General features: G+C 60.5%; 1 protein-coding gene across 1 annotated transcript in view; it reads right to left on the minus strand.

Moving 5' to 3' along the window:
* Positions 1-9,408, minus strand: part of NOL4L (nucleolar protein 4 like) — a 129,018-nt gene extending 119,610 nt beyond the window's left edge. Inside the window, exon 1 of the mRNA XM_069548318.1 lies at positions 8,575-9,408. Coding sequence (XP_069404419.1) covers positions 8,575-8,895 — 321 coding nt within the window. The 5' untranslated portion in view covers positions 8,896-9,408. The remainder of the gene's footprint in view (positions 1-8,574) is intronic.
* Positions 9,409-13,371: the final 3,963 nt, after the last annotated feature.

Raw genomic sequence — 13,371 nt, forward strand, 5'->3', positions numbered from 1 at the left:
AGAACTAGGGGAAGAGTGTTCCAGGCTGGGGAAACAGCCAGTGCAAGGGCCCTGGGGCAGGTTTGCAGCTGGTGGTTTTTAGAATCGCAAGGAGGTCAGTGTGGCTGACACTGAATGAGCAAGGGTCAGGCAGCAGGGCCAGATCACGTAGGCTTCAGAAAAGACTTTGGCTTTTGCTTTGAGTAAGATGGGAATCTTACACGGTTCAGAGCAGGGGAGGGAGAGCATCTGATTTGCATTTTGCTTTCACTGATTTTGCTGGCTGGGTGAGCCAGAGGGAATACAAGGGGGGCTGAAGAGGACTCAGGGAGCCCAGTGGGAAGGCTGATGCATTGCCAGGCTTGGACGAAGCTGGAAGCCATGGAGGTGGTGAGAGGGTAAAACTTGAGATGTATTTTGAAGGTAGAACCAACAGAATGTGCAGTTTGGATGGGGAGGGAGGGGTGGTAAGAGAAAAGACTCAGGCGTCAAAAATGACGCCTGGGTGTGCCCTGAGCCTGGGAAGGGTGGAGCCCCTGTGATGGGGAGGGCGGTGGAAGGAGCAAACGAGTGATTGAGTGAGTGAATGAATGAGTGAGTGAATGAATGAATGATCCCCTGCTTTGGAACCCGATGGGCTCACACTCAGCCTGGTTCTCTGTGGGAACTGGAGCTCCCCGCCTCCGCCTTAGTCTTCCCAGCAGCTCAGGAGCCCTGAGTCCAGTCGGAGTCTGGATGCTGAGGGAGTCATTGACCTTGTGGGGACAGGACAACTGTTCTCTCTCCACCCCCGGCAGCCTGCCCAGGACGGGCCAGGGGAGAGCTGTCTGACCCTCTGAGCCCACGGGTGCCCTGGCTCTCCCCTCCCTACAGTGACCCCTCATCTGAGGGCACCCTACCCAAAGGTGAGAGGGTGAAGGTGTGGGTGACAAGGCGGGGCGGCATCTGTCTCCCAGGGTCCAGATAGGGAGGAGGGCAGCCTCAAGCTCTGGGCAGCTTTTGCAGGGTGTCCTCAGATGGGGACCATGGTGAGCCTGGGGTGAGGAGGTGGGGAAAGCCAGGGCACCTGTGGTCTGAGAGGGTCAGACAGCCACAGAACCCAGGCCCTGCCACTTTCTCACTGCAGGGTTCAGGGAGGCTCCTGGGCCTCTCTGATGCCAAGGTCTCGTCCACTTCATGGAATCCAGGGGAGATGAAATAGAGTGTCTAGCACATGGCAGGGGCTTGAGAACACGAGAGAGGTGCTCAGACCACTGCCCCACGGGGACAGTCACGACACCAGCCTCACTGTTTTCTCTGTAAGAGCCCAGAGCTCAAGCTCCTAGCCAAGGACTAAGCAGGGCTCGGGGGAGTGTGTGGCTGGGGGCGGTTAGCGAGAAGGCTATGGGAAGCACATCCTTCTGCCTCTCTACCTGGCAGGCTCCTCAAGGCCTGGGCAAAGCCCCCACTCTCTCCTCTCTAGCACCTCTAAATGAGCTCTGGGATTAGACACCCCCAGCAGCAGCAGCAGCAGCACCAGGAAGGAATTCAAACGCAGGAGGGACCACAGGAGGCTTCCCTGTGCAACAACTAGGGAAACCAAGGCTCAGAGCAGGGCAGGAGCCAGTCAGGGCAGAGAAGGACCCTAAGCCTTCAAATCCCCAGCCCTAGGGGCTCATGCCACACCTATGGCCCTTGCCAAGACCTTGCTGACTTTTTAAAATTTATTTATTTTTAATTGAAGGATAATTGCTTTACAGAATTTTGTTGTTTTTCTGTCAAACCTCAACATGAATCAGCCATAGGAATACATATATCCCCTCCCTTTTGAACCTCCCTCCCATCTCCCTCCCCATCCCACCCCTCTATTGCTGGTGTTTTGTGCAATTCAATACAACATTAACCAGGCCCCAGTGGCACTGGAGACACAGAAATAACCCAGACACAATCTCCAGGGAACCAATAGCTGCTTCCCACCAACTACATGCCAGGGATGTGGCTGGGTGTGTTATTTCCACGATCTAGTTCAATATCCGTGACATTTTATTACCATTCCCATATTTCAGATGAGGAAACTGAGGCTCAGGGAGATCACACAGCAGCTGACATTTCCTAAGACTTGCTATATTCTTTAAGCTCTGTATACATTAATGCCTTCATCTTTGTAACAGTCCTATGAGGAAGATAGGATTATCAGCTCCATTTTACAGATGAGAAAACTAAGGCCAAATTGGTGGAAGGGCAGAGCTAGGATTTGAATCCAGGACCCTGTGGCTTGACACCCAAAGCCCTTCACTTCCCCTCTATGTCAAGGTGGGCCAGGGGCAGAAAGTGGACTCAGGAGCCCTTGTTCTAACAAGCCACCCACCTGGGTGGGCTCTCTCCCAGCTTCCTTCAGCTCCCTCTCTGGCTTTGGTACTCAGGGCCCAGGCCTGGCTTTGACTGAGGTTAGCAGAGTGACCTCCTGAAATGACAAACAGAGCCATTTCCAGTTTTCCAAGTCTCCTGGAAGCGGGACTTTGGAACCCATTTTCCAGATAAGTAAACTGAGTCTTAAAGAGGGCAAGCAGGCTATTTGCCTGAGATCACATGCCAAGCAAGTGGATGCTTTAGGTTCCCACCAGTCCTGGCCCCCTCACTTGAAGTTCGGAACCCTCTCTCTCCCACCCTGCCCCCATGGTGCTTGGCTTTGGGTGCCGGAAGCGCCACCATGGCCAAGGTCACAAGCTTTCCCTGTCGCCCTTGTGGGGCAGGAGGTGGGGGAAGAGGAGGAGGAGGAAGGACGCTGGAATCAAGGAAGTGCTCTGGCCACTGTCGTGGGGACCGGGACATGGCCCCACCCCTTGTGTCCACTCCATCCCTCACACTTGGCTTCAGCAACTGCTGACACTCCGGGGGCAGCAGGGGCCAGGAACGCAGCGCCGGCTGACTTGGTTATAATGAAGACGCCCCGGCAGCTCCACACTGCCAAAGGACAGGGTGTTTTTCAGTAGGATCCTGAACATGTGGCATGCACACACAGTCACACTTGTGGTCTGCCAATGCCCACACCCCAGGTGCTTGCACATCTGCCGACTCAGACACTCATAGTCACACACACTCACATGCAGTCTTTCCTCCACCTGTACGCACGCGCGCGTGCACACACACACACACACATACACTGCCCCAGGCACACAAGCACCCCCAGCCTGCACAGGACAGGCACACGCACACTCACATCCACACAGCCACACTCCTGCACACATACCCACACGTACATACATGCTCTAGCCCAGGAGTGCTCACGCGTGCTCACCGTATTCAATCTGTCCACAACCTCCCAGATAAGAGCTGGCTTGGAGAAGCCCAGGTTTACCTGAGGCTTGGTTGGACCCTTGACCTTTGTCCCTCGGCAGCCCCAGCCACAGCTCCCCCCTCACCTCCCAGTCCTCCCCAGCAGTATTTCTGGGGTCCCAGTTGGGCCTCCTGACTCCCAGGCACTCAGAGACGGGAAGGCAGCCTGTAGGGACCATGAAAGAGAGGATGCTCATGCCAGGCCTCGCCCAAGGACATGAGTGGGGGTGTGCTGCCCCATCCCCCACCAGCAGAAGGTGACCCAGAATTCCAGAAGAGAGGGCAAGGGAGGGCAGAGCCTGGTCCAACAGGCTCCAAACTGAAGCCCCTCCCCCAGAGATCCCAAGACCACGTTTGCCCGAATCACCGTGGCTTCATAAACGAAATAGCCCACTCTGCCATTCATGAGAAATCCAAATAGGGCCCGTGTCATTGTCAACCTTCTCCCTGAAAGTCCCCCAGGACCCAGGACAACAGAGGCCTTCCCCCTCTTCTCCTCACCCTATACCCATCCTGTCGTGCCCCAGGGAAAGTCCCAGACAGCAGACACCAAGCCAGCCCTGCCTGAAGTGCCAGCCTTGTTATTACAGACATCTTGATGAGTCTTCTACACTAATTCAGACTAAGGTGTAACAGACTGAAAGCTTGCCACGAAAAGTCCTATGCTTTCAAAGCACATCAGGCTGTAAGACATCTCACGGAGGTTCAGAGTGGAGGGGTGTACCGGCGATACCCTAACTCTGCCTCCCCTGCCGGTGGTGTGGCCTTAGGGAAGTTCTGAACCTCCCTAAACCTCAGTTTACTCATCTGAGGGATGGCAGTGGCAGCAGCATCTACCTCTGGGCCGCTGTGAGAGCCTGACACAGGGACAGGCACACAGTAGGTGACTCAGAAAGGGTCACTGTGGTGACACTTAAGAGAAAAGTAGGAAATACCGAGGTGTTCAACAGAAGGTCACAGCCTACGTTAAGCTGTGCTAAGTCAGAGGCCATTTCCCGCCTAGACCAGTGGCCGCAGGTGCCAAAGGTTTACACGAAAGCTCTGGGGAGAAAGGCTGAAGACTGTGAAAACGCTCTCCACTAAATGAACGTTGTCTGCAAACTGGGAAAAGACCACCATTAGTCAATTTGGCCCGCGGAACACCTGGGGTCTGGCTCGCAGAAGCCGGGTGCTGAGAGTGGAGTTTGGCAATCTGGTGTTTCCCTCGGGGGAGGGGGCTCTAATGGGGGGATTCCTGGCATGTGATGGACCCCCGGAGAAGCCTCAGGGCAATGCAGAGATCTGCCTTCCAGGCTCCCCACCAACGGAGACTGCCTCGTTCGGGGTATCAGTTTTCCCATCCGGAAGATGGTAGAGCTGGGCAGAGAACTTCTATCTGTAAGGAACCTGGGGGTTCTCCAGTCCTGGGAGCTGACAGATGGCCTGGGGCCCCGCCCCAGACATAACCTGTGGGCCTCGCAGGCCCCCGGAACAGCCCCATTCCGAGAGACCAGAGGAAAAGGGTTGGTTCACTCTGAGGCTGAGGCTGGAGAGGAGTCGGGGGTCTCGGCTCCAAGAGGCTTGCTTCCCTCTCTTGGCAGCCCACTGAGACCAGAGCAGCCCAAACGCAAGAAATCATAAATCCAAACCAGGCTTTGCCCAGTCAGGAGGCCCGGCTGGCTCTTGTCACAGAAAAATCTTGTCCCCAGGAGCGCCCCGTGCTGCTGCCCAGTGGAGAACTCCGCCCTCCTCCCCTCAGCCTTCAGCCTCCGCCTCCACTCCTATTTCCTGTGACAACCTGCAAACTGAAGTCCAACTTGTCTGTCTCTCCCCCAACCCTCCACGCCCAGGCTTCTGCTCGACCCCCGCCCCGCCCCACCCCACCCCACCCCACCCTGCAAGCAGGCCCCAGCTGCAAGAGGCCCCGGCCGAGTGTAATTCCCTGCACCCGCCTCTCCACCCTGGGCCCGTCCGGACAGATTAAGCCTTTGTCACACACACCCAGAAAAGCTCAGGGCCAGATGGGACGGGACAAGCGGTGTCAGATCATCGACCCTCCACGGCCAGGACTAGGAAGGGCCCTGACCGCAGCACCACATATGGCTGTGAGAAGAGGAAAGGGGGCCCCCCGCGGGGTACGGCCAGAGAGCAACAAGGACGCGAGATGAAACACCACGGCCACCCTGGGGATCCAAGCCCACACAGGAGCGCAGGGGACCCTGTTCCACGGCTGAGTGACACAACTCCCACACCCTCTCTTTGCTAAAATTGTTCTGCCTGCCTGCCAGCCCTCCCCTGGTGCTTCTGTGGGCTTCTTGACCAGATCCTGGGCTATCCCCACCTCCCCCACCAGCTGGGTGCCCAGGGAGCAGGCTCAGAGTCCAACCCGCTCCAATGCCCCAGGGCCCCCACAAGGCCTGTGGATGCTAAACAAACGTCTCACACAAAGGTTTGTGGCCCAATGACCTTCACAAAAACCCACCCAGGACAAATGACAGGATCTCTTCCAACTGACATCAGAAGCAATGATAACTTTAACTCGGTGTGTGTCATGTGTGGGCATGTGTGTATATGTGTGTGTGGTGTGTGTAAGCCAGTGAAGGTAGGGGATGTCCTCTGCATCTTTCAAAGATGGGCCCATTCAGTTCCTCCCAGGAAGAGGCCATGGCTGCCCCAGAATTCCCAGCAGGACTTGTCCCTCTTAGATCAATGAAAAGGAAAATGGAACTGTAAAAATAATAACTGAGCCCCAGGAAGGTGCTTGGAGCTGGGGGTGGCAGGACTAAGGGCATCTCCTGTGGCTGGCTCTGGATGGCTGGGTGAGTGGCAGGTAACTAACAGGCTCTCTGGGGACCCGTGGGCCAGGCAGGTGGGTGTGGGTAGCTTGAGGGCACGTCTGTTGTGTTTGTCGTCCCCCTGGTAGCCTGGGCAGGGAGGCCTGGGTTCCCTTTCTCTGCCTCCCAGGCAGGTGGTCCCTCGGGAGGGCTTATTATTGGTCTGGGAGTCCGGGTGGAGTCTTTCCAGGCTCCTGCTGCCAGGCAAGGCAGGTCAGGGTAGGCCTTGCCAAGGATCCGAAGGCTGGCAGGACCTGGGGTCCAGGCTGAGCACCCAATTTCTGAATGTGGCCTGGGTAGGTGTATGTCCCACTTGCTCCCCCTTGACAGCTGTGGGGCTATAGGGGCAGCGGGACTGACGGCTTCAGTATGCTCATTCCCTAGGGGAGAGGTCGACCAGCTCAGAGAACCAGTGAGCTAGCTGCCAGGCCTGAGGGCCACCTGCTCCCAAACTCCAGGAGTGTGTGGAGTGGGGGCTCCTGCCTCAGACAGAAGGAGGTCGGGCCAAGACGCCCAGCTCCCTGGGGAGGGAAAACAGGGATGGGGTGGGGGTGAGGGGCACCAACTGACCTGCGAAGCCTGGATGGCTCAGGGCAATGACCCAGGGTAGGGAGCGCAGACCCAGCCAACCATCTGGTGGGTCACTGACCTCGAAAAAACCACACTTAGGCTGGGGACACTAGCCCAAGATGGAGGAGAACCGAGGCGGGGTACGCAACTGGCAGAGAGGAGAGCTGACCTAGGCAGGGGAGAGGCAAGGACCCCTACTCCCTGGTATGGACAAGTGGGCATCAGTTTGGGCTCCCTGACCCGACCGGGGAGGAGACAATGACCCAGACTCCCGGGGTTTGGCAGAGAGCACTGATTTAGGCGGGGAGGTCCCGACTCTGGCGGGGTGGGACCCTGACCTAGCCTCCCCCTCCGGGAATCCGGCCCCGGCGCGCCCCCCTCGGCCCGGCCCCCCGGCTCGGGTCCGGCCGGAGGCGGCAGCGGGCGCAGATGGGCGGCCGGCGGCCGCAGTGGCGGCGGCGCGGTTATCAGCGCTCCTCGCAGATGGGCCGCCCGCCCTCCGCGCTCGCGGCTCCCCACTCCCCGCGGCCTGCAGCCCCGTCCCCTGGGCGCGGGGCGGGTGGCGGGGAGGCGCCTCTGGATCCGCTCCTCGGCCCCCGCCTCCCTCCCTCGCGGCCCCCTCACCCCGCGGGCCCGGCCCGGGCGGCCGCCGGAGGGGGAGGGGGAGGGGACAAGTGCACTTTTCGTAACGACCGAATCAATTGTGTGTGAAGAGCCCGCTCCGGCCGGGGACGGGGCTGAGCGCGGGGCGGGCGGGCCGGACGGGGGAGGAGCGCGGAGGGGGGAGCGGGGGAGCGGGGGAGCGAGGGAGGGAGGGAGGGAGGCCGGCGCGGGGCCGCCCCGCTCGCTCGCTCGGGCCGGGCGAGGCCGGGGAGGGAGCGAGGGGGGCAGGGAGGGAGGCCGGCCTGGCCCGGCCGGGCCGGGGGCTGAACGCACTAACGGAGGGTCTCCGCCACGGAAAGTTCAAAGCTCAGCAGCGCCCCGGCAGCAGCCGGCCCCCCCAGCCCCCACCCGCTGCAGAACAATGAGGTCCCGGCGGGGGAGCCGCGGGGCCCGCGCCGCACGCCCTCTCCAGGGCGCCCCGGGCCGGAGGGGACGCCCCCGCCCGGCCGCCCGCCTCCTCCCTCTCGGCGGCTGCGGTTCCCCGCCCCCTCCCCCACGCCACCCCGCCCGGACCCGGGCCGGCCGCGGGGACGGGGGAGGGGAGGGGAGGGATAGGTCAGGCCGCCCCCGTCCCAGGGAGGGGGGGAGCTAGGGGCCCGGGGGGCGGAGGGGGCGCCCCACCCACCCGCGGGAGGCGGCTGCTGCGCCAGGCTGCGGCTCGGGCTGCCCCTCCCCGGGCCAGCCCCGGGTGGGGTCGGGGAGACGGTGCCCGGGCGGGCCCCCTCCCCTGGCGCTGGGAAGCCGAGCGGACTCCCCGTCCCGTGGCTCCCCTGCCCCCCTCTCCCGCGGCACCACCCTCCACACACACACACACACAGACACACACACCCCACACCACCCAGCCGGCCCGGGGGCGGGAGCGCGGGGCGCCCGGGACAGGCAGCCCCGGGGCGGGCGGGGGGAGGCTCGGGCTTCGGAGCAGCCGCCTGCTGGCGGGGGGAGGGGACGGGAGGACGGAACATGCTGGGGTGAGCAGCCCGGGACAGCCCGCTCGGCACGGCCACAGCCCGGGCAGCAGCGCAGAGGGGGCAGGGACGCCCCGAACCCGGAGCGCTGCCCCGGGCGGGCTGGGGCGAGCGGGCGAGCAGGGACGCGGGCGCCCCGGGCGGGGCAGACCCGCGGACCACCCCGGGAATACACGTTCGGACACACATCCACACCCCCACCCCGCCCCCGCCCGCCTGCCCCGAGCCCCGCGGCGGGACCGGCCCGCGGCCGCCTCGCGCGCACTCACCGAGCCCGTCTTGACCGGCACATACACCACTTGGCCCATCTTGGGTTCCCGGCCGCTGCCCAGGCGGAAGCCCTTGGAGCGCACCCAGAACTGGAACTTGCCTTTCTCGCCGGCTGCCGGGCCGCTACCCGCGCCGGTCCCGCCGCCGCCCTGCAGGACCTCGGCGATCCGCTGGTATTTACTGCGTGTCACCGTCTTGGTTTTGGCCGAGTCGCCGTAGGTGCGCAGGCACCAGTCCCGGAACTGGCGGCCCAGCTCCGAGTCCCCGGGGCTGCGCTCGCGCTCCCAGCCCCCGCGCAGCAGCAGCGTCGGCTTCGGCATCCTCCCGCCGCGCCCGGCGCCCTCGGGGGCGGGCCGGCCGCCGGGCCGCCCGGTGCCGGGACTGGGCTGGGCTGGGCCGAGCCGAGCCGGGGCGCGCCGCGGCCCCGGCTGTCCCGCGGTGTGGCTCCGGCGCGGAGGCTTGATGGGCACGGGCGGCGGCCGGACGCGCGGGGCTGCGGCGCGCTCTGTCCTGCTCGGGCGGCGGCGGCGGCGGCGGCGTTGGCGGCGGCGGCTCCGGCTCGCCTCCTGCTCCGCCTCCTCCTCCCCCCCGGCCGGGATGCAGGAGCGATGGAGGCAGCTCCGGGCCCGGAGGTGCAGAGGGGGCGGGCCGCCCCGCGGGCGGCCGGGGGAGGCGGGAGGCGGGGAGCGGCCCCGGGCGCGGGGAGCGAGACCGAGCTCGGGCGCGGGCGGCGGCGGCGGCGGCTGTCAGCTCGCGCGGCTCATCCTGCTCCTGCTCGGGCTCCCGCTGCCGCTGCTCTTCCTCCTCCTCCTCTTCCTCCCGCGCCCGCCTCCACCACGCCGCGGGATCCCACCTGTTAGAGCGGCGCAGCCTTCGCCGCCGCCCCCCACCCCCCGCGCGCCCGCCCGCCCGCCCGCGGGGCCCAGCCCCCGCCCCGGCCGGGCCCCTGGGGGCGCGGGGGCCGGCGCGCCCGCAGCCGCCGGGAGGGCAGGAGCCGCAGGCGCACAGTGCCCAGCCCAGGGACCGAGTTCCCTCCTGTCGGGCCTGGCCCCGAGCCTCGCAGGCCGCGCTCCGCTGGGCTGGGAGAAGGGCGCAGACCCCGCCCGGCCACCGGCGTCCCTGCCTCTCCGGTCGGCCCCGCCCGATTTTAGCCCGGCGCGGGTGGGACCGGGCAGGGCCCCTACCCCTTCTCCCAGCAACTGGCCTGACCTCTCCGGTGCGAGCTCGGCGCCAGAGGATCAGTGTTCCCCTGGGGAACCCCAAACCGCCGGCCTTCAGGGGGCCCCCAAACTTCCTCCCCTCTCGCCTCACCTGAATTCCCCGAAGTTTGGCCGGCCTTGCTTCTGCTAACCCCACTGCTCTGGGACTGCCTTAGGCCCCAGAGAAGTCATCAACATTGACCAGTGGCCTCACTCAGGCTGGCCTCTCACCAAGGCTCAGGGCAACGCTCAACACACCCACAAATTCATCTCGAGGCACCCGGCCTTCCTGGGTGCACAGTGGCCTAGAATCACTGGCTGAGTAAACTCAGGTGGATCTGCCGGCCACCTCCTCCCCGGGCAGGACTGACCTTGGGTAGGGCCAGCCCCCTCCCCTTTCTCGAGATAATAACATAAATAAAGGCACAGGTCAACTCCCTGGGCTATCAGCCCTCCTTTCTTAACAGGTATGAGAAATTGCTGAGCTTCTTTCCTTGCTCTTCCTGGGGTCCACCCCCAGTGTCCCCAGGCCACTCCTGCAGGCAAGTCACCTCCAAGCCTGAGTCCCCAATTTTACCCAGTGCAGGACCATTTTCTGCCTAGGAATTACTGGCTACCCTCATCCCAAGTTTCCCTGCGCAAGTATCTACAGATTGCCAGGTCCAGGCAACTCTGAGAGGCAAAGGCAACTGGCTCATTTCACAGATGAAGGCCTGGGATTTGGAGAGGTGGCCTGACCTGGTCAAGGTCATGCAGGGAGGAGAGGAGGGTTCTGACTCAGGTCTGTCTGGCTCCTGCTGCCACATCACACATGAAGTCTCCTCCTGACGTCCCGCTGGGAGGGATCCCCACACTGTATGTGGCTGCCTCATGCTCCCCAGTAGACTGGGAGCTCCAGGTGCTCAGGGTTCATGTCTGTCTCATCGGTAGACCCCAGGCCTTAGCGCAGCCCCTGGCACACAGTAGGTGCCAATAACTGCTGAAAGAACCCAAGAGGTCTTCCTAGTCTCAACCACTGTCAGTATTTCACATAGATGTATTTTTAGATAATTTACATTTCTGTGTTACTTTATATATACCAACAACTCCACACTCATTTTTCCTCTTTATCTTCCTAAGAACTCTATTTGGTTTCATACTGGCATGCCCATTTTTCAGAGATGACCACTGGGGCTCAGAGAGGGCAACACAGTAGGCAAAGGCCACACAGCTCCCTCCCCCGAAGCAAGGAGGGGCTTCTGCATGGTTTGGAAGCCCATGCCCTGACTTTTCCAATACATTCTTTTGCACATACCCCCACAGTTGACTCCCTTCCTGAGAACAATGGTGCTTTAGCCTAGCTATGCCAATGCTCACTTTCAGCAATGGTGCCCTGGTGCCTAGGTAGTGGGGCTCCTTGTTTGTGCCTGGTCTGTGTCTATTCCAAGGCACACCAATAACCAGTAAGCCAGACCACCTCTCTATGCAACCTGGGTCTGCCTGCCTTCCAGAACCTGAAAACCTGATTGTTAATCTTGGGCTGAGTTCTAGGATGGCAGAAAGTGTAGTATGATGTAAAGAATATAGGTTTCAGGGAGAGTCAAACAGACTTGAGTTTGAATCCTGACTGCCATTTGCTGTGGCATTCTTCGTGCCCACAGATTCCAGTTGACTGCTTCCCACCTGAATTAGCCCATCAGTTGACCCTTTGCTGGGTGACCTCTGGCAGGTCACTGAACCCCAAGTTCATCATCTGTATAATAGACTGTAAAGGTTCAGCAGAATAAAGTATGTGAGAGAGCCTGACATATGTAACAGGTGCCCAATAAATGCCATTTTCATCTCCATGGAGGTTGTGAAGTATTCAAAAAGGAAGGCAAACTTTGTTAATACTTTTTGTGTTTCATTCAGTCAACAAACTTTTCTTGAGCAGTCACTATAAACCAGGTACTGAGGATGGAGCCAAGGGATCCCCAAGGTCCTTGTCCTCTCAGAGCTTACTGATGGGTGGGAAAGAGGGTCACTGAACAACTATCAATTATTATAGCTTAGGGTAAGGGCTGGGCCTTCCTCTGTGGCTCAGTGATAAAGAATCTGCCTACAGTGCAGGAGTCACAGGAGATGCAGGTTTGATCCCTGGGTTGGGAAGATCTCCTGGAGGAGGGCATGGCCCACTCCAGTATTCTTACCCTGGAGAATCCCTGGTGGGCTATAGTCCATAGGGTTGCAAAGAGTCGGGCACAGCTGAAGCAACCTAGCACACACGTAGCCTAAGGGCTATGATTGAAATAGCAAGTTGTGATAGCAAATAAGAGACAAGAGGGACTGCTATTCTTGGGGGCCAGGAAAGTCTCTAGGAAGGTAGATTTGAGCAGTGACATAAATGGCAAGGAGCCAGCTATGTTGTGTTCCGAGGGAAGAGCACTCCAGGGAGAGGGAACAGCATATGCGATGGGCCTGGGGTGGGACAGAGATTGCTATTTTCTAAAAGTTGAGAGGAGGCCAGTGTGGTAGCATGAAGTGAGTGAGGAGGGGCTGGAAGGCGGGAGACCATGGAATAAACATTGGATTGCAGGCTAGATGTGATGGGAAGTCATTGGTGAGTTTTAAACAGGAGAGAGACTGAGGAGTACTCGAGCGGAGTAGAGGGCTACTCTGGGCACCCAGGGATCTGTGGTCTGGGAGCTTGGAGGTCACAGGCCTTGGTTTCTCCTCCCATGTGTCAGCTCACTTTACAGCAAGCACTTCTCAGCCTCTTGCCCCAAAGGGTACTGGGAAAAGAGTGGAGATGGCTGAGCCAAGGATGAGAATGGCCTCCTGCAGCCCATCCCCACTTGTGCAGAAGCAGGTCCCTGATCTCTGGCCTGTTCATGTCAGTAGCATCTGTTAGCAGGGATCCTGCCCCATAGCATGCTGGGTAGAAAGTAAGTTTCTCTTGGGGAAGAACAGGCAGTCATGGTCCTAGGGGGAAAACTGTTCCTCCTTTCTTCCCATTCTAGATAGCTGCCAAAAGGACAAAGTAGGCTGCCCCATTATTTGTAGGTTATTGGATCCCTGGATTTTTTTTTTTTTAACCCTTAATCCAGATGTCCAGTGGATGGCAGTACTGAAGGAGTCCAGACCCCCAGGGTTCATGTCCACTTCCAATACTGACAGCAATGTACTGGGTCACAGGAAGTTAAGTGAGAAACAGTCTGCAGAGAGTATACAGTCTCAACCCTGCCTTTTGCAGGTGGGTAAACTGAGTCCCGAAGAAGGGAAGAGGCTCAGGGCTACCGGCAGAGCAGGGCATCTGGCCTTTGCCTGGTTTGGCCCAGATCACCTACTTTTCACTGAGCTCTGACTCTGGGCCCAGATGAATGGGAATGCCTGTAACTCAGAGGTGAGGTGGCCCCCACTCAGCCAGGGGTAGGGCAGAGTTCCAGGCCTGGGTAGGGCAGAATGACTCAGACCCCCACAGAGGCCTGACCACCAAAGGCTAGGAGGAGCAGGAGGTCCTGGGTCCTTGGTATGTGGTGTGGGTGGCTTCCACTGTCAGGCTCTGATGCCACTTGCATCAAGGACTATGCCGCCACTCAAACCCCGACTCCCAAGCTTCTCCCCCTGTGGTCTGCTTGG

The sequence above is a fragment of the Ovis canadensis genome, chromosome 13 (assembly GCF_042477335.2).
Source record: "Ovis canadensis isolate MfBH-ARS-UI-01 breed Bighorn chromosome 13, ARS-UI_OviCan_v2, whole genome shotgun sequence".
In the NCBI taxonomy this organism is placed as follows: Eukaryota; Metazoa; Chordata; class Mammalia; order Artiodactyla; family Bovidae; genus Ovis; species Ovis canadensis.